We start from the raw sequence: 22567 nt of genomic DNA, 5'->3' as shown, positions 1-22567 counted from the left end.
GATCCAAATTAATTTTGTAGATAGATCGACTTCAAATTCTCTTATTTACGTATATGATTAAACTTGGACTCCTCAGAGCTTTCTCCATATATCCAATGGTTTGCGTGTAAATGTGCCTAACAGGGGAATCTTTTTACCCAAAAATAGAATACCCTTAAAGAGGTTGATTAGTTTATTGCATGTTGATAGCTCTTCTAATTAGTCCTACTTGCAATAACGCCATTAATGAGTAATGGTTTACTTCTGCAACAAAATGCAGGCTTAGTAGGCTTGGCAAGGAAATGTAAGAAAGAAACTGGAACATTTCTGTAATGGTTTTACTTTTCCTTTTCAATTGCAAATTCTCTTATTACTCTTCCTGAATATAAAAGATTGCTCTATTAACCTGACCAAACAGAAGAAACACATAAAGATCCTTGAAACTTGAAAGCCTTCACCACTCAAGTTTCAAGTGGTGAGACCTTCAGTTGAGTATTTACAGCAGATTTGAAACTGACATACGACTTAGTATTTCTTCATTCTTATACAGCAGATGATCCTGCATTCTTGAACACAAAACAGAATTTCAGCTCATCAACTACTAGTATCTCTTCTTCTCATTAACACACAATATAAAGTAACCCATCAGACCCACTTGAGTAGTATCAGATTCTCTAGCTACAGCTCAACCTTCTAGCAATATTTTAATTTTGGAACTTGGGAGTTCAGAATTGATGAATGGATGATCTTCTTCAACGGAAAATCCCACCTTATGCTCATCAGTTCGATCATCCAAAAGAGGGGTTGATTCCCGTTTGCTGTTCCATTCCTCAACTTCTGGAGTAAGTTCCCCTGTTTTGTCATTGTTTTCTTCAAGAACAGAGCTAGTGTTTAGCTGTTTCTTTATCATCTCGCTTAGACCTTCTTCCGGAGAATATAGAGAGAACCGCTTATTATCTGAACAACTCCTTCCAATCCCATACGTTTCTGAGAATGGGTCTCTGAAGGTTGTTGATTGAGTTGAAGAAGATCGGTAGCTGAAGCTGCCAAATCCTTCAATTCCACGACTTAGCTTGCGAGCTCTGTTTCTTTCTTCTTTCAAAAGGGGACCCCTTTCCAGAAGCCTTAGAACTCTCTCGGATTTGTTCCTGATAGTGATGCCCCAGTTGAATCTGAAAACAAAATACGATCAAGACAACAAACGCAGAGAAGGGCTACAGAGAAATTTAAGATTACAGGGTACAAAATACATACCCTCTCTCGTCGATGTATTGAAACTTCTCCATCTCCCTAATGATTTCTTTTTCAGTCTCAAACTCCTCTGCAACACTTTCTGGTCCATGGGTCAGAAGGTGTTCCAGCAGGATCAAAGCTTTGTAGGAGATTCTCCAATTATTTTTATCAAATCTAGACAGCCTGAAAACAGAGAAAAGATGAAATAATAATTGCAGAATATTCAAAAGAGGTATTGTTCAGAGATAACTAGAAAGGATAGGAAATCGAGAAACCTGTCGTGCAGAATATCCACAATTCTCCAATAATCATCGATTTCAAAAGCAGCCCTTGATATTAAACCCATGGTTCGTGTATCAGGAGACCATGGATCCTCATTCGTGGCTTCTTCTGTCAAACTTTCAAATCAAACTCAAAAGGGTCATCTAAGGATCAAACAGTGTTGATTCACTGAAGAAGAAAAACAGAGGAAGAAGAACTTACAGTTGTGCAGGGGTAACATCAGTCAAAGCCAATCGAGCGCTTTTAATCTTCTCTTTGAGAAAGAAAGAAGCTTGCTTCTTGAGCTCACGGAAGGAAGAAGAAGAACTCATGTTTTTGGCTATGGTGGTTTTTCTGGTTCCAAAGATTGACATGTTTAAGATTCACCCTTCTGATCGACGTGAGCACGAAACCCAACTACTCCGTTTCCGTCTTCTGCATCCAATTTCACCCACTCTCTGAAGAGTTGCAAATTGCAGACGTAGTTGGAAAAACACAGACAAGAACAACCAGACGAGAACCAGAGTTTTCCCAAAGAGAAAAAACAAAAAAAGACTGAAAATTTAAGTCAAACGTAGAACAGTTTGGGTTTGTAAGAACGACTTCAAAGGGCAAAATCAAAACCAGAGCTGCAACCCAAAGTAGTTGAGGTGGGTTCCTAGTGCCTACTTGGGATCTTCAGAAGCTAGTTTTGAAAGAAACCTTCCATATAAGTCAAAGATCACTAATTTTTCACAAATTCATTCCATCTTTTTCATCTAATTTAATATTATTTCTATAAATTGCCTAACACAACCTGTAGCTTGCTCGTGTTGGAAAGCTGACTTTTTCTAACTTTCGTTAAATTTAAATAAAATCATTACCCAACTTATAAATCTAAATCTAAATTAAATATGTTTGAAAACGAAAGAAAAAATTAAATAGAGATCTGAACTAATTTGGTATTGACACCGATGAGAATCGTGTGCTTTTCATTCATTGCCACTTGGAAAAATTAACTGTCATATGATTTTCAGTTTCACACAGCTTGTTTATTTCATTTATGACAATGTATATCAATGCATTTAGGGGTAGTTTTGCATGTAATGGTTGAACTACTGTTATAACTTAAAAGGTCTATATTGAAACAACTTCTCAACAAAAAAATTGATTGTCGGACTTTGTTTGCGTTGAAGCATTTAACACTGGATTCGTCCTTTTATATAAATATATGTGGGCTATTCCAATGGAAATATTTCATCCAAGTGCCTCATTTAAGTTTGTGGATGTTAGAATGTGTTGTTCCTATTCTTTTATTTTTCTTAAATTTTTTTTATTTGTTCGTGTTGTTACTGAAACGTCATTGATGAAATACCAGAATATTGTCATGCATGAACAAATTATCACCGCAAATGTTTGTTGAGTGGAAGAAACTCATGGTAAAATAAATTTCAACGAGAGCCTCAAGAAATTAGATAAAAATTAACTTTGAGTAAAATAAAAAGCATTAGCAATGCATCAGGCAAACTTCAAAGATTGAAAGTTTAACATAATCTTAGACGTTAAGCCGGCAAAGAGTTTGAAAAGTAAACTTGAAATTAAGAAGTTAAGAACAGCCTCCAAGGCTTCCATGAAAATGACACCTACAAGAAATGTTCTACTTTGGCCATTGAAGAATTAATAATTAAAAATTGAATTCAAACTTATTTCTCATGTTGTTAGTTTTGTATTATATTTTGATTGTCATTTCTTCTTCTTATAGGCTCATAAAACTTGATGGACTTATAAATTTCCTTTTTTCCAGGGATAAGATTACTATTCAATATTTTTTTAGGTGGGAGATTACTATCCCATATTCGTGATATTTAAAAGCAAAAAAAATTAAATTAAAAAATAATGAATGACTAATGACTACAGGTCTAGAGTTTGGATCGTCTTTCCTGACGGCTATTGACCACGAATTACAGGGCCCCATAGGTTTAAGGGAGCACTCTTTGTACTCCCTGGGAGATGATCTACGATTCTACACTTACAGGTCTACAATTTGAACATACATGAAATATATTTTATTGAATATGATTATCTTTTTCTTTTTCTTTTTTTGAAAAATAGAAGTATTCCAATCTTTAGATTATTTTTCTTGAATGCATTTCTATCATTAGGGCTCGAAGAGTTTTATCACATTATGAAAATGTTTACCTATAGAATGTCAAACTTCATGATCGCCACTTGTTTTTTTTTTTTTTTTTTTCAAAGAATTGATAGCTATAGGGGGTGGAGATTATTATATCTAGCATAGGGAGATCAAAACAGTGACCTCTTCACAAAGAGGTATCAATCTCATTGGGCAACCCTTTAATGGTCCCTCTCTAATTTATTTTTCTTAACTCCAAAAAATAAATATATTTTGCTTTAAAAAACATACATGATACATCAACAGCATTTTCCAAAACTGAAATTTTCTTTAAATTTTAATTTATACTAGAAAATCACCAGAAAAAACAGTTTTGTCAAACTGATTTTTGGAAAAAAAAATCTCCAAATAAGAAAGATTAAAAAGATTATTTTCCGCTGGATTATTAAACCCGGTCCTTACTACTCGGTTCTCTCATTCCATATGGACAGGAAAAAAAACGGTAACCCGATTCCTTCTTGGGTGAACAGCATCGCAAACCGATTCCGAATTTAAAATCTTGTAGTTTCCTTAACGTGAACGACACTTTTGAAAAAAAAAAACGAAGAAGAAGAAGAAAAAAGACAACACTTTCCTGTTAACCAAAAAAAAAAAAGAAAAAAAGAACCGACACTTTTCTCGTTACCAAACAAAGAAAAGCACACTTTTCTTCTGTGCACCCTAGTTCTACAGTTCTACTTTACTTCTACTGCGGAGTGTACAATCATAGATGCGATAGCAGATTGCTAGAAAGAGAATTAGAGAAGGGAAGATCATATAGTTGGGTCGGTTTTCCTCCTCCTTTCTACCTGGGTTTTGTTGTTCTATCATTTACACCCCAGTTTTTCATAGGATTTCTACCATTTTCTTTTCTTTTATACAGATTTCATCTGACAGTTATGGGTTCTTATTAATTCCACCCAATACCTCTGAACGAATCGGCAATTGCATAGGTTCTTCACTTCAATGGCGAACCCTCGGTTTCGTGGGTTAACATGGTGGAGGCAAAAATGCGGAAGAAAGGACAAGGCTATCTATGCTGGAGGATTCACACTTCTCATGCTGGCTATCGTAGTCACATTAGACGGTTGGAATCGAGAGACTAAATCGAGTATAAACCAATATTTCAATCCCGAGCCATCTTTCGTCGATTTGACATTGTTAAGTGAGGCCAAGAAGAAAGGAGCAGGTAATGATGAGAGAATTCTCTTATACACTGGATTGTTTTTTACTCTTTTTTCGAGCTAAATTGATTTACCTTTCTGGGTTGAGGGCTGGAAGCGTTTTTATAGTCAATTTTAGTATGATCTTTGTTGCAGTTTGTTTAGATGGGAGCCCACCTGGATACCATTTCCTAAAGGGTTTTGGCTCCGGTGTTAACAATTGGCTTCTTCACCTAGAGGTATCTCCCTTTGCTTTCTAACAAGTGGTGCTATTGTCAACCGTTAGCTGTGGATTATATTTGGCTTGCATTGCATTAGTATTCCAGCTAGGATCTTAACAAAGGAAGGCATGGTTTAAATATCTAAACCAAATTGCTCTTTATCTATGAAGGATGATGGAGTACTTTGTTCGTGTTTCTTGTACTTATTGTAATTACTGTGTCTAGATGAGGCTGAGGTGTGGTGGTGGTGTTGTTGTTGCAGGGTGGAGGTTGGTGTGATTCAGTGGCATCTTGTTTAATGCGTAAAAGGACAGCATTAGGATCCTCAGAGTACATGGATCGCCAAGTTCCATTTTCAGGCATTTTAAGCAATGCCCCTTCTCAGAATCCTGGTATGTATACGTATTCCTCAGACACTATACATGTCTCAGGTTGTGGAGTTCCCTAAACAGATACTTTGAACATGAGATGCTATATGTCCCCTAGTTCAATTTACTGATGATGGTACTTTATATGACATGTTCAGGCTCTGTCCACAATTGTTGACCCCCTTTAACTTCAGATATTATCCATGAACAATACATCTTGAAAAATTTCCTTCATCAACCATATCAAATATTTCTGTGGTTAGTCTTCTGTGACAATATGAAATATTCCAGTGGTTACTTCTATGACAACATTAAAGTGCAAAACCAATAATAGAAGAGAGACATATTGAAGAAGAAGACTGAGAAAGTGGCTGACCCTAACAACCGATGGTTGTAGTCTTCCCTCCTTATCATTATGTCAGTTTCAGATTACTCAGTTTCCTAAGCAGATTAGGAAAGTAAATCATCAGGCTTGCGATCAAGCATGCTAGACATGGTAAAATGTATAGCTAAATTCATCTAAAAAAAATGTACAGCTAATATAGAGTAGCTCTGATACATGATAGGAGTTGAGAAAGTGGTTTGAAGTGTCCTGGACTGACGGAGATGGTGCAGTGGAGGCCTGTAAGTGCTTTAGCACAAAAGGGTGTTTTGTTCAGACTGAAGGAGTTACAAGAGCTTGTGTTAGTCTAAAATAACCTATGGGAAATAGTTTGGAAAGACATTCGTAGCTTAGGACTAGTAACAAATATGACTTTTAATTGTGTTGGTGAAGAAAACTAATCTAGTATATGACTTTTAATTTTGTTGGTGAAGAAAACTAATCTAGTATATGACTTTAAATTGTGTTGGTGAAGAAAACTAATCTAGTATATGACTTTTAATTGTGTTGGTGAAGAAAACTAATATAGTATATGACTTTTAATTATGTTGGTGAAGAAAACTAATCTAGTTGATTGGGGGAAAGGTTGAGTTGTATTTCAAGTCTATAGTCTTCATCGCCATGTTTATTTGTTTCACCAGAGCTACAAAAACTCTGTTTGGTGTTTAATATTTGACAGCTAGCAGCTACTTTGACCTTAGATTAATTGTGAAGTTGGCTTGTTGGTATTTCCAGGCAATGCTGTGATCAGATGAGCTGGTTTTTTAGTTGAAGAAACCTCTAAAAATAGTAAATATTCATAACACCTTTGCAGGTAGCCAAACTGAGCTGGAATGACTAGACTGGAAAACTGTTACAACTTGCTGCTTGAATCTATTGCTTTAGACCACACCTACCCCCCATCCCCACACATCTCCTTTTTCCCTTTAACTTACTTTCTAGTATTTTTGCAAGGATAATTAGGTGTCTGTCTCAAATGGATGTACACAATGCTTGTGCTTGATGATCTCATACTTGTGTTCATACCTAATGCATAAAGATTCATAGGTTTCGTTTTTGTTGTGACCTTCAGAATTCTTCAACTGGAACAAAGTCAAAATACGTTACTGTGACGGTGCTTCCTTCTCTGGAAATCCAGAAAGTGAATTTAAGGTAACTTCAATGGGCTTTTTTTTTTTTTTTTGATTAAGTGAAAATAACCTATGGTTAATATATTTTTATGCTTTCTTGTGATGCAGAATGGAACAGAACTTTTCTTTAGAGGTCAGCTGATCTGGAAAGAAATAATGGGTGAACTCCTTTCAAAGGGATTAGCTCATGCTAGCCAGGTCTCTTTTATTATAGTAGTTATGCCTTCTCTTCCTTGAGTTCTTTTGTGTATAATAAGACAACCAAAGACTATGGGTAAAAGAAACTTAAAGAACATCTAACATAGAGAATTAGTGATTTACACCTGGTGTTTGGCTGTTTATTCTACACCTTAGATGCATTGCTGAAATGACCTTCAAGTTAAAAGTTTGTCTTTTCTTTGTCTATCAATTATCGTTCCAGTTCATTTTCTTCATTATGAACCCAGTCTTATGCTGTTTGCTGTGATACTGATCCAAATAAAAGACATGTATGAACTGCAATAAGGGATCCAATGGTTGTGGTTCTTTGCTTCTATCCATGAGACAAGACCTTGAGCTGCTAAAATCCCAATGCAGTACTCTTTTGATTCTCAGATTGGAATACCAAGATTAGTCGTCAAGAGACTACATTTGTCTGTCAGATAAAATTGTCATTGTTCCTAGATAGTAGTCTTCTAGAGTAGGCATACCAAGATGGGTATCTATTGGGGTCAAATATAATTGGCATTCCCTGAATAGTAGTCTTCTAGAGTAGGAATTCCGAATGGGTAATCAAAAGATTACTTTTGTTTGTGTATAATTCACATTGCTCAAATCAAGTTTAAGCGGTTAAATGTTTGTAGGATGTCATTAAGGACTGAACGTTGTCCCGTCAAGACATGTTCTGTAATTTTCAATGTTCCAGGTTTCAGTTTTGAGCCCTGTCAACGTTTGAAGTTTTGGTTGAAACCTTTACATATACATTTTCTTTGCATGTTCTGGAGACCTATAAATGCCCCTGTTCGGAGAAGTGATATAATCCAGATTGAAGGGACTAGAAGAGCTAGGGGTAGACCTAAGATATCCTTAAGAGAAGTTGTGAGAAAGGATATGCATAGCTTAGGCCTTGCATCTAGCATGACCTCAAACAGAACTGATTGGAAGGCAAGAATCCATGTAGCCGATCCCATTTAGTTGGGACAAGGCTTATTGTTGTTGATGTTGTTGTTCCAGTAGTTGGTTTCAAAGGCCAAATGGCCAAGTTAGGTCCTGAGGCCTCCAGGAATTCTATTTTAGGCCACCTAAACTAAACATGGTTGAACCCTTGAAACTTTGGAAAAATCACACCCAAAAAATGGTAGTTTGACTCTCCCCTGGGTTGGTAGTTAATGCAGTATACATTCTCTTTGGTACCTTATTACAGCTGTATTGCCTCCAATTCACGCACCAGCCTCATTGTGCATTCAAGATAAAACTCTTGAATGTTTGAATTAGTTCAGAACTGAACACCACATGTAGTACAGAATTCAACGTAAACTGAAGTCTAGTAAAATACCACTCTTGCAATGAGAGGCCAGTACTCTCCTCCAAGTCTCAACTCTTCGATATCTCCCTCTCTCTCTTCCCACGTAACAAAACAATCACAAACAACTAACTCCCTAACTGACTCTACAACAAGATCATGTAGCTGACTGAACTGATTTTTCCATTGGCTGGCCCCTCTGCCCCGTCTCGATTCTTCCTGTTGTAGACTTGTAGATCAGAATCTGGACCATTAATGCCAGCCAGAAAGTATTTATCTTTTTTAGCCAAAGATAGTTTTGGGAAAAAGTGACAACACAACAAATTGTTGTTTCCTCTGTGTTCCTTTGCTACCCAAGTACTTGTTTCAGCCTTGTAAAGCAATGGTTTGCCCAAGAAAGCACAAAAGTTGGGGTTTTCTTTCAGTGCAGGAACTAGATGAAATGAGTGAAATAGCTCTACCCATTTTGCTCGATGTATGGAATTTAAAGAACTGATAATGAAAAGTTTCGAGTGCAATATCCACAAAATGAATCAAAAGACTGGAATGTCTTTAAAAACATCGCAATCCTATGTAAGATACTATTTCATTTCATTATCCTGGGAAACTGAAATATTTCAATGGGTTTCTTGAAATTTTGTTGAAACCTTGTAACACGGTAATAAGCTAGGATGATCCTATAAGCTGCTAGCCAATTACTCTCAATTAATTTTTGCAGGCGATTCTTTCAGGATGCTCTGCTGGTGGATTGGCAACTCTTATACACTGTGATGACTTCCGAGAATTTTTGCCGAAAGATGCCATAGTAAAGTGTGTTGCAGATGCAGGCTTCTTCCTTGATGTGTATGTCTACTATAGACGCCATATTTCCCTTTTTGCAGAAGTTTTTTCCAATATCTTTTGATGCCAACTTCATTTTCATATATATGGATGGTATTCAAATCTTCAGTAAAAGATAAAAATTAGACTGCAGATCATATGGTCAATAATAGTCAGATCATTTAAAGTTTTAGACATCTGATTTCTGAGATTGGATCTACTGAATTTTGGATACTAAACTTAAGGATATGAGACTTCTGCAAATTCTCAGTGCTTTAGGCCATCGTACATGTCTTGGTCACAAGAGTGCAGTTCCTCCCCAACTAACACTCCTAATGAAATGGATTACTGCAATTTGTCAAAATGAGATGTTCGTGGAACTTCCGCTGAAACTTTTTTCAACCCCCTATCCTTTTTTTTTTGGGGGGGGGGGGGGGGTTTGAATCTGTAAAAGATGAAGAAGATAGGGTATTTGTTTATTGATTGGCAGTGGAGGTTGACAGTGGTGGTCAACAGTTTTTAATGCTTGTCCCACATGGTATGTGACATTTATTTTCACATATTCAATCAACCATTTTGATGGGAGTAAGACTGGAGCCTTGACATTTTTGGTGGAGCTCTATTACCAGTGGTGGTGGTGGTGGTAAAGCATAAAGAGAACCAAAACTATTATTTAGGGTTTCTCGCTTTAGTACCGAGTTGAGAAAGAAGAAAGAATGGTTTTGGCTTGTCAATGGGACAAAGGCCAGGAGACTTCATTTATGATCAGATATCATTACAAGAAACGAAATAATTCCTGGGAAAAACACATGCAACCTGTGCATATGAACCTGGACACTCTAGTGTTTCCTGGTTCATTTCATGGGTCAATGGACATAAAGCGACATTTCTATTAGGCTGGTATAAACTAGCTGGGAGGTAGTTTTTTGTCCAGAAATGTGGTCTAGGGCAGGACTCCCATATGTCTGTCTGTCTCCTCAAAAACAAGGGGACAGAGCTGTCCTTTCATATGGGTTGGACAAAGATATATTTACGGGAGTGCTGGCATAGGCCACACTTCCGAATCAAGTTCTTCTTTCCAAATTGAAGTTACCATATGATTCCCACTCCGACCGGGACTAAGGAACTTCAGTATTACTGATGAAACTTATTTCCTGACAACTAATTACATCAAGTTACAACTCTTAAAATGAGTATTCTTGAACGGTCAATGTGGACTGCTGTCAACTAATCTGTTTTTTTTACAAGTTCGTCGACCAGCCTGATTTCTGAATGGTGGTTTCGATCGTTCAGCACTAGTGGACCAAGCTATTTATATGCACCTGATATGGCCTAAGCAGGTGGTCGGCCTTTACGTAATAGTCAGTGGACAGCAGTTGTAGCCTGAGTTCAATGTATTGAAACAGCCTCTCAGCAAAAATTGTTGGGGTAAGGCTGTGTAGGAAAATTACCCTTGGACTCTGCTTGTGCGGAAGCCTTCGGCACTAGGTTCGCCCTTTTTATATGACCTAATTAGTAACTCTTTTTTTTTTTTTTCTAATATCATTCTTAAATATGTTGGACTTTTTATTCGCTTGTCTGATCATTATTCATTTTCTCCACTTCAGGAAAGATATTTCTGGGAGCCCCACAATTAAATCTTTCTACCATAATGTTGTTGACCTTCAGGTTATGCTTCTGATCTTCAGATTCATATTTATATGTATCCACGCATGTATCTGTACATGCCTATGCATTCCAACTTCAAGATGGAAGCTCCACCTTACCCATGAACAAATTTTGTTCATGATGTTTTTCCTAAATCTTTTGGAGTGAGTGAATACTAAGTTACTATTGTGATCAATTTTGGTTCAGAACTTGTCTTGACCTGAAAATATAAGGCACTGCCTAATTAACCTTACAAAATATAAGGCACTTCTTAACTAATCTTTACATTACTCACTTTATGAATGTTTAACTCTTTAATTTTTCAGAAGGGAGATGTTGACGTCATTTTCTTTGTCATCATTTTAACAGGGTGTAGCAAAAAGTTTGAACAAAGATTGCACCTCCAGTATGGAGTCATCTCAGGCAAGTTTTATTATCAAATTTTTTTCCCGCATGAATGTCTTATCATCAATCTTTGTTTGGCTAATGGCCCTGCAAATCAGATCTGGATTATTTTTTTTGTTTTTGTTCTCTGGCTAATGGTTTGATATCATGTGCTTTGAATTGTGATACCAGTGTTTCTTTGCAGAAGAAATTATTAAGAACATAAAGACCCCAGTTTTCCTGGTCAACCCAGCTTATGACTTTTGGCAGGTATATACTGCTCTTGTATCATCATTCATTTCTTGATCCTGAAGACTTCCACGTCTTCAACATCAATAGGTCTTATCCCAATTTGTAATTAGTTTACATCAATGTGTCTTGTTCCACTTTGGTATTAGTTTTTATGATCCTTCAATTTTATTTTTCCAGATACAAAACATTCTGGTCCCACAGGTGTCAGATCCTCGTAATGATTGGCTAAAATGTAAGCTAAACATATACAATTGCAACCGCAGACAGATTGAAGTGCTACAAGGTAATAAACCACCTTATCACAATTCACAAGTGAAGAATCTGCAGTTATAAGGACTAATTATTGAGGACTTGAGATACTGCCTCAATGACCTTGTTTGACAAGATCTCTATCAAAATGAGGACTGTACAATTGTATGGACTTTTTTCTTGTACCACCATAACTGGAGTCTGGATATTTAATAAGTGAAGATGCAATAACATGATATTATTAAGAGATCTGACTCCTTTGACTTTTGACCAAGGTGATCTCCTAGAAAGACCACTGAAGGCAGTCCCTTATCCCTGTAGGCTTCTCCATGACAACTATTGAAGAGAATAGAAAATCATGTGGCTACTGTGCTCACAGTGCTAATTTTTTCTATCATTATAAACTTACACTTTATTGCTTATCTACTAATGAAATTATCATGAACAGAATTCCGGAATTCATTGCTGAAGTCACTGGAAAAAATCCGGAAAAAGAAGAATGGGGGAATGTTTATAAATTCTTGCTTCATTCACTGCCAGACATGGATGGCTGTTACATGGCATTCACCTAGCTCTCCAAGAATCAATAATAAGGTAATGAACCATAAGCGTTCTCTAAATGTTAACTTCAGTTGAAGTAGATACTTTAGATTTAAGTTTGAGTAAATTCAGATATGATTGACAAAAAAAGTTGGACATCTGCTCCCCGAGTTGCATCTTAAAAGGCTCATAGATTGGTCTCCTCTTACTTATGTTTACAGTATTGTGTGCCTGCATTAACTAATGTATCTGTTCTTTCTCTGTTGGATGGTTAATTATATGTCTTCGCAATAGTACTTCACATAAGGTGTAGAAACTGTAATCTAGTTTCATTATTATGAGTGGGTTTAGTTTTTAATACTGACATCCAAATACTGGTGTGCCAGAATGATATGTTGTATTCCTGATTTTAACATGATTGATTTGGTAGTTTCTCCTCTTGCTTGTTTTATGTACTTGTTAAGTCTGGGAAGCTAATTCTACTGTGGTTTTGTTATTACTACAGACAATGGCGGAGTCTGTTGGTGATTGGTTCTTCAACCGGAGAGCAGTTAGGGAAATTGACTGTGCATATCCATGCAATCCCACTTGTTACAATATGATTTTCCGTTGAAGCCATCTAGCTTCGGAGTATTTTTTTCTAACATTGATCTTAAATCCTTTGGCCCGTTCTCCAGTATTCACCTGGCCAGGAATCTTATGGCTAGATATCCATGGCATGGAAACAAAGGCAGTGAAAATTATTTACCAATGACCTGCACTACTATGCAAATTTGTGTCGATGGCTGGTCTGTGCGTCATGGAACCTATGCATATTGCCAGTCGTATGCTCTTCCTTATCATCCGGCTGTCACTTGATAGTTTCATTTCAGGTTCTTGCCTTGTACTTCTTGTGCATTTCTTTGTATTTGTATTGTTCATTCTTCATTGTCCAATGTAACTGAATCTTTCTACTTTTCTGTACCATGCTAGTTATGTAGTTTGTTCCATTAAAACAGCTTTCATAATATGTTCCTAGCTCTCTTGTTCTCTTGATAGTTTCCTCTGTATAATCAAGAAAAAAAACGTCTGCCGAGGAGTGTGGATCCTGTACCCAGACTCAATCCTCTGTGAAATGATGCCCTCCCATCACGAAAACAGAAACTCGAACCCCTATCGATGCTTTCACTTGTGCTTCAATTGGCCCTAATGCTGGCATAGGAGCCAGCTTCCCTATCAAATAACTCTCCCCCATAAGTAGAAACAGGAGGGAAAGGGTTTACCCACAAGAAATAGATAGGAATTCAGAAAGGAACTTCAAAACCCTCAAAGTGAAGGAACTTTGTAAATGAATTGCAGGTGACCAGCCTATTATACTTGGGCAAATGGCAATTCAGGAGATTCAAGAGCCTTGATGATGACATTTCAATATCCAGACCAGATTCACGTAACCAGTGATGAGTCTGATTTTCAAAATTCATTCTTTCAATATTTTAAGATTAATTCATAAGTTAAGTTGCAGACACGAAAGCAAGCCAACAAGAACAGGTCTCAGACAGCATTATATTTGTTTAATGAGCAATTCAAGACGACTTCCAGGGGTCAACTGCTTAGTGGATCCCCCAAAATTAGATTGTTTTTAATACTCATGTAATCTCCTACATCTTTGCCTATTCTTAAGGGACTTATTATTTCATAAGATCCAATACACTTCCTGGGTCTTATACATAGTTGACCTTAAGGTTCATTAATGGTTTTCTTTAATTTTATATCTACTTGTCTGCGATGGATCTTGGCATGCCTTCATCCAAAAGTAAAATAACACGCTTTCCAATTATTCTTACACGCTAATTCATGTAGGGATGAAATTTTGTATGCAAGTAACCTGCAAAAATCATCCTCGCATTGTCAGTATCAATGATACCTCAACATGTTTTTGTGTCTGGAAGTGATCATAAGACGAGCATTTAGATATTTTCTCATATTTTTCTTCTGTAACAAATGAAAAGGCATTTTGGACTATTTCTAGATGAGAATTTCATGGAATATTTTTTCTTCCTTATTTATATTATGTTGGGAGTGTCACGTTTTCGTCTTTTAAATCACCTGTAACTTTTGTCTCGACTTCAAAGTCACAAGATTCATATGGAAACCTAAGCATCAATCAAGTGGACATATTCATGCATATCTAGCTAAGTCAAATCTTCTTTGTAAAATAGCCCAAGAATTACTAAAGCCAGATTGGTTGTCGTTTACAGCCCAGGTAGGAATATCACTGGAGTCACAGATCTCTAGTTCTCAAACAACCCTTTTCATATTTTCATCCAAATCTCTATCTTTGACTCTTAGCGCATCAAAGATTAAGTATTTACTAGCCGTTAAAAGGTTGCTGGGTGATTTGCTTTTCCTCTTTAAGGTCAAACTTTAGGTTGTTTTTTTTTTCTTCTTTCCATTTGAATTTACGCGAGGAATATGAAACAGTTGGAGAAAGATAATTTGGAATATGGGAATTGAATTGAGTGGCACTTGAAGATAGAATACTGCTCTGATTCTATTCTTGGAACATTACTTTTGTGTACTTAAATTGCATTTAAGGTCCGGTTTTTGAATGTCCATCCAAAAATGTGAATATTGACTTTATCGTGTAATTTCACAGGTAGATTTAGTTGCTTGAGTCAAAATGCAAAGCTGGTCCCTTCTACTGGGGCACCAACTTTGTCAATTTACTGATAAGGAGTTTAGGAAAGAAAATAGAAAAAAAGAGAGAAACCCAGAATGCAAATTCTGAAGAAAGAAGCATTGGGACCAATGGGTCACTCTATTTAGTAATCAATTTTCATAATGGAACTCTTTTGAGGAGTACCATTTATTGGAAGTTACAACTTTTCTACAACTGTTTAAAATAAAGAAGCAGTTTTTACATCTATACACAACTAAGACTCTCTTGTCTCTCACCGGAGTTTAAATTGCTATGTTACAAAGGTAGCTTGGGAAAAAGGGAAATGGTAAACAAAAGGAACAAAAAGAAGGGCCTTGGGTTTTCAGTGAAAAGACTCTATATTTTCTGTATGTGGACTTCTATACTTAAACACTTGATGATCTCCATATGCATCCCTCCAAAGAGATAACAATGACAGAGACATCGTCGTGATATCGGCGACGATCCCCTTGTGGTATTTCGAGTAACTCATGGAAGTCCATACCTGTGATAAAACAAAATCAATCTCAAAGTTAGGTTAAGAGTGTTTGAATGATTTAAGCTTCTCTACATCAACCATCTTTCTTTTGGGTTGTAAATCAAGACTCACCAGCTTTCTTAGCTGCACGAAACAGGACCTCTTCAACAAGATGTTGTGCTGGATCTCCCTCAGGCGAAAAAGAAATGAACAGTTCAACTTCTGAGACTGCCTCTTCATTGGTGAAATATTGGTAGAGCCCATCGGATGACAATATCAAAAACTTGTCTTTAGGCCCCAGTCTATGATGGTTGAGAGATGGGCAACAGGTGATGTATGGAGAAGTTCCTACATAGTCTATTCTGAACATCTCCAGGAGTGCATTGTTCCATTTTGGCTGCACAAACCAAGAATATAACAGGTCAAAAACAGCGAAACCTCTATTCAATCAAACTTGGTGCATCAAAGAAGTGACTTTTAACCTCATAAACATGAATAATCAAATGTTTCCTATCATGTCTGTAATGAACTCCAATTTCAGAGGCAGCAGGATATTGTTCTGCACCCATTGCAAAATGTTCTACCAATACTCTCAGTTTAATTGGTTTCATCTGAAGGACTTTTAAAGCAAAAGATCAATTGGATTCTATCTAATGAATTAAGGTTTATGGCCCCAGAGTTCCCCAAGTAGGAATAACTAACTTTCCATTATGATTCAGGTAGCAGAGGGAGGGCCAAAAGTATCATCTTCCCACTTTCTATCCTCATCATCCACAGAAATTAGTATTGTTTAGGTGAGAGTTTTGTATTACTTCAAGCAGAAGGAAGATGGTATAAGAAGTTTGAGGAGTAATGTAAAAGACATTAGAACAGAATCAAGCCGTGTGGTGTAGCAAAATTAGAGCATCCATGCTGATAGTTAACAGTTGAAAATGCACCTGTTTTAGAAAGCCGGCTCCAAAAGCTCTTGTGACCTTCAGGGAGCCTTTTACTCTGTCATTCAAGAGAGCAGAGGCATCATCTGGATGTTCATTCTTTATTCTCTGGACTTCCTGAAATGCAGAGTAGATTCAAGTCATGGGATTGCCTAACAAAAAGGAATCCACAACCATGCAAATCATATATGGGAATAAGCCAAGATAGCCTAATACATAAAGGCTATGTTTAAGCGTTTTACCTCTTCCACACAAGTGGAATGGTCCAGAGTTAGTTGAACAGCAGCTAAACCAGGTAAGCTGTAGGGTTGATCACCATCAAATGCTTCAAGATCATGCAAAGTTTCCTCATTGATCCGTTCCAAGTCTTGAGGACCCTTACCAATGCACAGGTCGGGCTCTGCTTTCTGAGCTAAAACTGCTCGACTATCACCCACATTCATCAAGTAGACATCTTCCCCTTTCATCAACATAACCAGAACACAGGAGCCCATCAGAGCTAACTCAGGATTCATAACCATCTTGTCTGCAACTTCTAAATAGGCTTCCTCTGTTTTTTTCAAAGCCTGAGCAAGAGCTTTCAAGACATCGGAGTGAGTAACAGTTTTAGATCCGGAAACAGAGTCACTCAATTGCTCCTTTAATCTGAGGTCGAGTTCCAATCTCTCCCTGTCCCATTCACATTTCCATCTTCTCTGATTCTCCTCCCATTTCTTCGCTGCCCCTCTAACCTTCCTCGAACTCCTTTTGCTTTTCCTCTTCAAGTTTGAGTTTGAATTCGAATTGGAGTTATCATCTCCACTACCAGAGGAGCTTGTCTCAGGCTGAGCACACCGATAATAACAATCAAAACAGTTAGGGTTTTCATTTCTACTAGGATGAGAACTTTGGGCATGAACTAAAACCTCCTCCTGCAAACAAGATTCCAGCACCGGAGCACTGGCGGGTTCGTGCTTGTCATCCCATAATAAGCCCTTGAGCTCCTTGTGTACAGCAGAATAAAGATTAGCGAGAAGATAATCTGGGGCATCAGGACCATTGAATCCATCATAAATCCCAACGAAAACCCAGCTATGTTCTTCGGAGATGACAACATGAACTCGATCTTCTCCAGCTTTTCCTTGAGCCCATTGAAGATTCTGACCTTCCGAAGAATCGTCATCTTCCAAGCTGGTTTCGCTGCTTAGATTGGTGCTGTTAATGGTCAGATCGTTCTTGTCAGCCCAATCGGATTCCTTCACAGAGGCAACCCTTTTGATCCCCGGAGCGAGGATTGAAGTCTGGGTACCACGAGTTAAGGTCTTAGCGATGGCCTTGCGAAGAACCCCAATGAAAGAAGCCTTCTTGGATCGAGGTCTCAATGCGTAACCCCCTTGGGATAAACTCCTCTGAAACTCATCAGGGCCTTTATCTAAAGGACCAGAGAAGATAGCACTGCGCTCGAGAGGACCAGAAACAAAACCCCTTTCGATTGGTCCTGACATGAAACCTCTCTCGATGGATCCTGAGAAGGTGGTACTAGTGCCAGACAAAGGACCAGAACTGAACAAAGAGCGAGGAATTGGTTGCAGAGGAATGGAAGCGAAGGAAGAAGAGCTCTCAAAAGCAGCAGCTCGATCAAGACTGTTATAGGAGTAGAGATCGACAAAAGCAGTAGACAAAGGGGTAGAAGTGTTGGCACTTACAGAGGCACCGGAAATGGTTCTGAAGGTAGTAGTTTCATCGGAATGGACCTTAGACGAAGAAGAGAAGCGGCATGGATCAGGACGAACGTAGCAGAAAGAGTGGCCAAGCCCTTCATCCAGAGGCTCTGATATCAGTACACCTATGTCGTTCTTACGAGGTGCTCCTCCTGCGCCTGAGAAACAGAAGCTCAGCTTCCCAACTCCGTTACCCATCAGTGAAAATAATATTCCAACAGGAGCAATTGATAGATCGAGTTTAGTGATTCAGAAGAGATCTTTCATGCCTTCGATTTCTCTTCCACTAGTTCTGTTTCTATGACTCTGCAGACGAGACGAGAAGAGAAGAGGGAAGAGGGAAGGAGCGAAGAGGAAGAATCGAAGACACTGGGTTCTGGGGGTGGGAATTAATATTGTGATGATGAGATGATGCAGACTCGTCAGAGAGAGAGAGAGGAAATGAAAGAAGGAGAGTCGTTGACTTTTGGGTAAGAGGAGTTCTTTTGTTTTGTTTTATTTATTTGTTTTGGGGTTAAATTCGAATTTCCTATTTCGCGATATGTGTGCAGAGGCGTTGACTAAGAGTTAAAACCTAAAACAAGGATGCGGCCTTTACCTTTGGACTTGGACAAAAGGAGAGAAGCTGTTTTGGCTTTGCTTTGTCAAGTCATCGATCGACTCATCGACTCATCGACTCGGCCATGAGTTAACAAGGACTCCGATCCCGTGTCGCCAAACGAAAGGCATGGCATGGCATGGTTCGTAATTTCATTAGAAAAGCGATGTAATAAATCCATATGCTGCTGGTGGTGGTGCTAGTGGTCGAAGGTACCTACAAAAGTCAAAGGCCGAAATCGAACCGTCTTTTGAGGTGGGCCCGTAATAGATGGTGCAGACACACCGTACATATCGATGCCAGATTATCATGGAAGCGTTGACTGCCACGTGTAAGAAAATGATAGCTGTTCTGACGCTGTGAACCAATCCCCAGCATACATACACACATACATGCTCGTATCATATGGTCGCATCCTCGAAAAACCAAATAATAATATTAATAATCAAAATAGTTGGGCTGACTTTTTTTTTTTTTTTTTTTAAATTCCTCAGAGCGCCTTTTGTTTTTCTTTTGTCCTACTTGGTAATTCTAAAAGAAAAGTTGGGGTAAACGGTAAACCTGGGGTGGTGCTTGGTGGCGGAGTTGGTCACTTGTTCCAGCTTCCGCCGCTTACAGCGACGCGTGATTGGGTGGTGTGTGTTGCAGGCATGCAGCGTTGCCCATGCCCCATGTATCGTGATAGCATTTTGACGAGAATACCCCTCTTTTTTGTTGACCTTTATACCCTTCCGCACATGAGAGAAAGAACCCTTTATACTCAACCAATCATGCATGCATAGTGGGGAAAATTGGAACATTGGACGGCTGAGAACTGTTTTAAATTAAGATGCTGACCAGTTGACCTTTTCAAGTTGACCTTTTTAATTTAATTTCTCACATGTGATCCAACCGTACGTTCGTCGGAGTTTTCCCTTGATCCGATATGATCCACACGGTCCGATTGACCTCTGAGTGTTCAATTAAAAGTCAATGCTCTCAACTTCTATATATGTAATTGGCCTGTCTTCATGATTCATGTCATATAGTTTGTCCGGATGGACAGAGGTTTATGATATTTTTATATTTTTTTTTATCGTACATTAGGATAGAGACCTACTTCTGAATTTTGACAAAAAAACAAAAACTAAAAGTAAACCTTCCATTGCACCTTCGTCTTGAGCTCATGCATCATAAGTGTGATGAGTGAGCGTGTGTGAGACACGGAAGACCGGAGATGGTTAGAGAATTTGTAATGGTGACACTGTAGTGCTCTCACTTTGGAAGCCGGATAACTTGAAAATGAGTATGAAAAAATAGTAAGTAAAAGAAGACCATGGTTACCTGTTTTTTCTTTATTAAAAGGCAAAGAGAGGGTTAGTTAGATTAATCTTTTCTTCCACTTCCATAATAACAAACCCATTTGAGATTGGAGATTTCAAAGCTTCCATCATCATTTAATATAAAAAGACAATAGCTAGTGGAGAATGAAGACACCCTTCCCTTCCAGGCCACCATCTCCACAATCCATTCACCTGACCCACCACCTCATCTCACCTCACCTCACCTACCAACTGTTCTTTTTCCATATATCACCACCCCTTACCTTATAACCCAACTCATTACCACTTCTCTAAACTCTTTCCTTAAGCATTAAGCCCACACAAAATCAGCTAGGAATTTATATGGAAATAGATCCTCTCCGCCCGAGCAGGCCTTCTAGCCATCCCTCTACCCTCCTAAATGGGCGAGACATGGCTTGGCCTTGATATCACCGGTAGGCCATCAAAAGTACGAGAGATTGAGCAAAAGGCCTGCCCAGACAGAGAGATTCTAGATTCGATTTATGAAACCTAGCTAATAACTTTAGACTTTCCCCTGAAAAACCCAATACAGGAAGCTTCTTCTACTTATAAGGTTTTCTTTTTTAAGAAATACAATAATAATAATGTAATGAGTTCCACCCATGTTAACCTTAGCTTTAGGGGCCATAGATTTCTCCAAAACACCTAGGAGATATTATAATGCGCTTGAGCATTGACTTCCAAATTTTTTAAAAGGAAAAAAGAAAGAGACTCCTTCCTCTTTATATATATTCAACATTTTTTTGAGGTGCAACTGTTTGATTATTCTTGAAGCAAAAGCAGTAATTTGTATAAAACATCAAAGTCCTGATTTTTGAATTCTTGATTTCTTACTTTTGAGGTGTTAATCTTTGTCAAACTGAATCAATTAGAAATTTTATAGCATAATCTAAACCTACAACCATCAAATCCTTATAAAGTAACATTTCTAGTCCACCAAGAAAGCTTGGCAAGAACACATATCATCCACATTCAAAAAATCCATGATGTAATGCAGACAAGAAGAGATCCTATACCAATCCTTGCAATCTCCACTGTAAATGGATTTCAATCGAACAAAAAGGAATTGAGTAAAGACAGAAGCGTGCTTGGTTTGATCTCTTTTTCTGATTATCTCTATGAGCATGCATAAAAAAACCCAGATGCCTTGTAATCGATTCTTGGATCAGAATCAATTCAATCGAATCCCCTTGAGTGACAACTATCAGATCTTCTTCACTTTACAGTGCACCTGTTGTTTGTTTTTTTGAGGAGATGGAGGGGACAGTTAACTGTTTCTGCAAATCTGATAAATTCAAAAAACTATTGTTGTTTTTTGGTATGTATTTTCAGAATGCATTCTAGATTGATAGTTGTATTTCAAAAAATCATATTGCCTTCTGCCCGTTAGCCCAACAGCTACAAAACCCATGCAACGCAGCCCAAGCAATTGGCCCAGCCCAGTTACTACTTCTTCTGCTATGATGGGCCTCAGTTATGGGTGTTGGGTTCGATATTTTTGCAAAGCTTCATCCGACTCTCCCATCTCGTATCAAAGCCCAGTCCTGCTCGATCAAGCCCAACCTAGGCCCACATTGATTAACTCTGATCGAGCTGGGCTGGGCCTAGTTACTCTAATTAACCAACGCTGATTTTTTTCTCGGTCTTCCAATGCATTGAGAAAATAAGAAAGAACCAGTAAGATCCATATCTCTTAGAGGAGAGGTTGTAGTTCAACGCTTAGGAACGGCATATGTAATATCCCCACCCCCTATATATAAAAACGTCCTATAAAAAAAAAAAAAAAAACAAACGTGGCGAGGACTTGAGGTCAATCAATCTAAAATATATCCAATTCAGGCTGGCTCGAGGCCTTGAACCTTATCCAATCCAAACTCAACGTAAGAATTACAACCTTAGAGTTAAAAAACCCATTACCCTTCTCATATGATATTCTCTTTATTTCAATGAAGGAAAAGAACTTTGTTTACTGATGGCTCTATCAATGTCGTGTCTAATGGTTTGGTCTATTTCTGCTCTATGGTTTGCTGATGCAACTCTACCCATGAGTTTTTTACATTTTATTATTATGTATGTGTTTCATCTTTTTACCAATAAAATAAAAAATAATTTTTTTTTATAATTATTGAAGGTATTTTTTCCCCGACTCACTTGGGGTTTGTGGGATTTGGCATTATAAATTGATCACTATAATAGTGATTACATCAATAATTTTTTTATCATTTTTAATAAAAATTAAAAGAAATATGCTCCTAACTGAAATTCAAGTGTTTGAGCTCACGTTATAAAAGAAATTTTCAATTTATAAATTAAGAGTATGTTTTGCATAGACTATTTAATTTAATTGAATAATTTATAGCTTGAAAATCTATATCAGATTGAAAGATAAAGACACTTCAGCTTTCGCCTGTGAAATTCAAAGTAAAAAAAGAATAAATATGTTTAGGAAGAGAAATGAAAAATATAACCTACATTAGGTATGTGAGTTTGGTGATTTAAGTCCAATTTTTTAAAATTATCTAACGGTGGTCAATATTTTACTTCAATTTTGTTTT

The 22567-nt window shown here is 37.7% G+C and overlaps 3 protein-coding genes across 4 annotated transcripts; 1 reads left to right on the top strand and 2 right to left on the bottom strand.

Annotated features, from left to right (window-relative positions):
• Positions 1–368: 368 nt before the first annotated feature.
• Positions 369–2156, bottom strand: LOC149027336 (ENTH/VHS family protein). The gene is made up of 4 exons (XM_089161864.1): positions 1696–2156; positions 1488–1610; positions 1234–1395; positions 369–1151 (listed from the first exon to the last, which is right to left on the bottom strand). Exons 1-4 carry the CDS (start codon positions 1845–1847, stop codon positions 665–667), a joined length of 924 nt encoding a protein of 307 aa, XP_089017990.1. The 5' UTR covers positions 1848–2156; the 3' UTR covers positions 369–664.
• Positions 2157–4230: 2074 nt separating this feature from the next.
• LOC149027335 (pectin acetylesterase 5-like) lies at positions 4231–14226 on the top strand. Of its 2 annotated transcripts, none has more exons than XM_089161843.1 (13): positions 4231–4410; positions 4579–4814; positions 4945–5027; positions 5272–5401; positions 6832–6911; positions 6998–7087; positions 9109–9233; positions 10817–10877; positions 11226–11279; positions 11433–11510; positions 11670–11775; positions 12190–12335; positions 12787–14226. In XM_089161843.1, exons 2-13 carry the CDS (start codon positions 4592–4594, stop codon positions 12892–12894), a joined length of 1284 nt encoding a protein of 427 aa, XP_089017969.1. In that variant the 5' UTR covers positions 4231–4410; positions 4579–4591; the 3' UTR covers positions 12895–14226. The 2 variants fall into 2 exon arrangements, with proteins under 2 accessions (XP_089017969.1, XP_089017960.1); XM_089161834.1 differs by having other exon boundaries at positions 4509–4814; positions 12787–14224.
• A 775-nt stretch (positions 14227–15001) lies between these two features.
• Positions 15002–18463, bottom strand: LOC149027334 (putative protein phosphatase 2C 4). Its single transcript, XM_089161823.1, has 4 exons — positions 16614–18463; positions 16375–16488; positions 15569–15833; positions 15002–15463 (listed from the first exon to the last, which is right to left on the bottom strand). Exons 1-4 carry the CDS (start codon positions 18267–18269, stop codon positions 15345–15347), a joined length of 2154 nt encoding a protein of 717 aa, XP_089017949.1. The 5' UTR covers positions 18270–18463; the 3' UTR covers positions 15002–15344.
• Between the last annotated feature and the right edge of the window lie 4104 nt (positions 18464–22567).

Source organism: Hakea prostrata, chromosome 1 (assembly GCF_041222555.1).
Source record: "Hakea prostrata isolate BN-2017 chromosome 1, UWA_Hpros_2, whole genome shotgun sequence".
NCBI classification, from domain to species: domain Eukaryota; kingdom Viridiplantae; phylum Streptophyta; class Magnoliopsida; order Proteales; family Proteaceae; genus Hakea; species Hakea prostrata.
Note: the sequence above shows the minus strand (reverse complement) of the source record. Positions and strands in the feature narration are given on the sequence as shown.

Bases quoted from the DNA above. Each gene is read 5' to 3' on its own strand.
- LOC149027336 (XM_089161864.1), bottom strand. From the start codon at position 1,847: ATGTCAATCTTTGGAACCAGAAAAACCACCATAGCCAAAAACATGAGT. The intron at 1,611-1,695 runs GTAAGTTCTTCT...TTGATTTGAAAG, and splicing joins GATGTTACCCCTGCACAACT to TTTGACAGAAGAAGCCACGA. The intron at 1,152-1,233 runs GTATGTATTTTG...TTTTGTTTTCAG, and splicing joins CAATACATCGACGAGAGAGG to ATTCAACTGGGGCATCACTA.
- LOC149027335 (XM_089161843.1), top strand. From the start codon at position 4,592: ATGGCGAACCCTCGGTTTCGTGGGTTAACATGGTGGAGGCAAAAATGC. The intron at 10,878-11,225 runs GTTATGCTTCTG...TCATTTTAACAG, and splicing joins ATAATGTTGTTGACCTTCAG to GGTGTAGCAAAAAGTTTGAA. The intron at 11,776-12,189 runs GTAATAAACCAC...TATCATGAACAG, and splicing joins ACAGATTGAAGTGCTACAAG to AATTCCGGAATTCATTGCTG.
- LOC149027334 (XM_089161823.1), bottom strand. From the start codon at position 18,269: ATGGGTAACGGAGTTGGGAAGCTGAGCTTCTGTTTCTCAGGCGCAGGA. The intron at 15,834-16,374 runs GTGCATTTTCAA...TGGTTTGTGCAG, and splicing joins GAGCCGGCTTTCTAAAACAG to CCAAAATGGAACAATGCACT. The intron at 15,464-15,568 runs GTGAGTCTTGAT...GTTTTATCACAG, and splicing joins TCGTGCAGCTAAGAAAGCTG to GTATGGACTTCCATGAGTTA.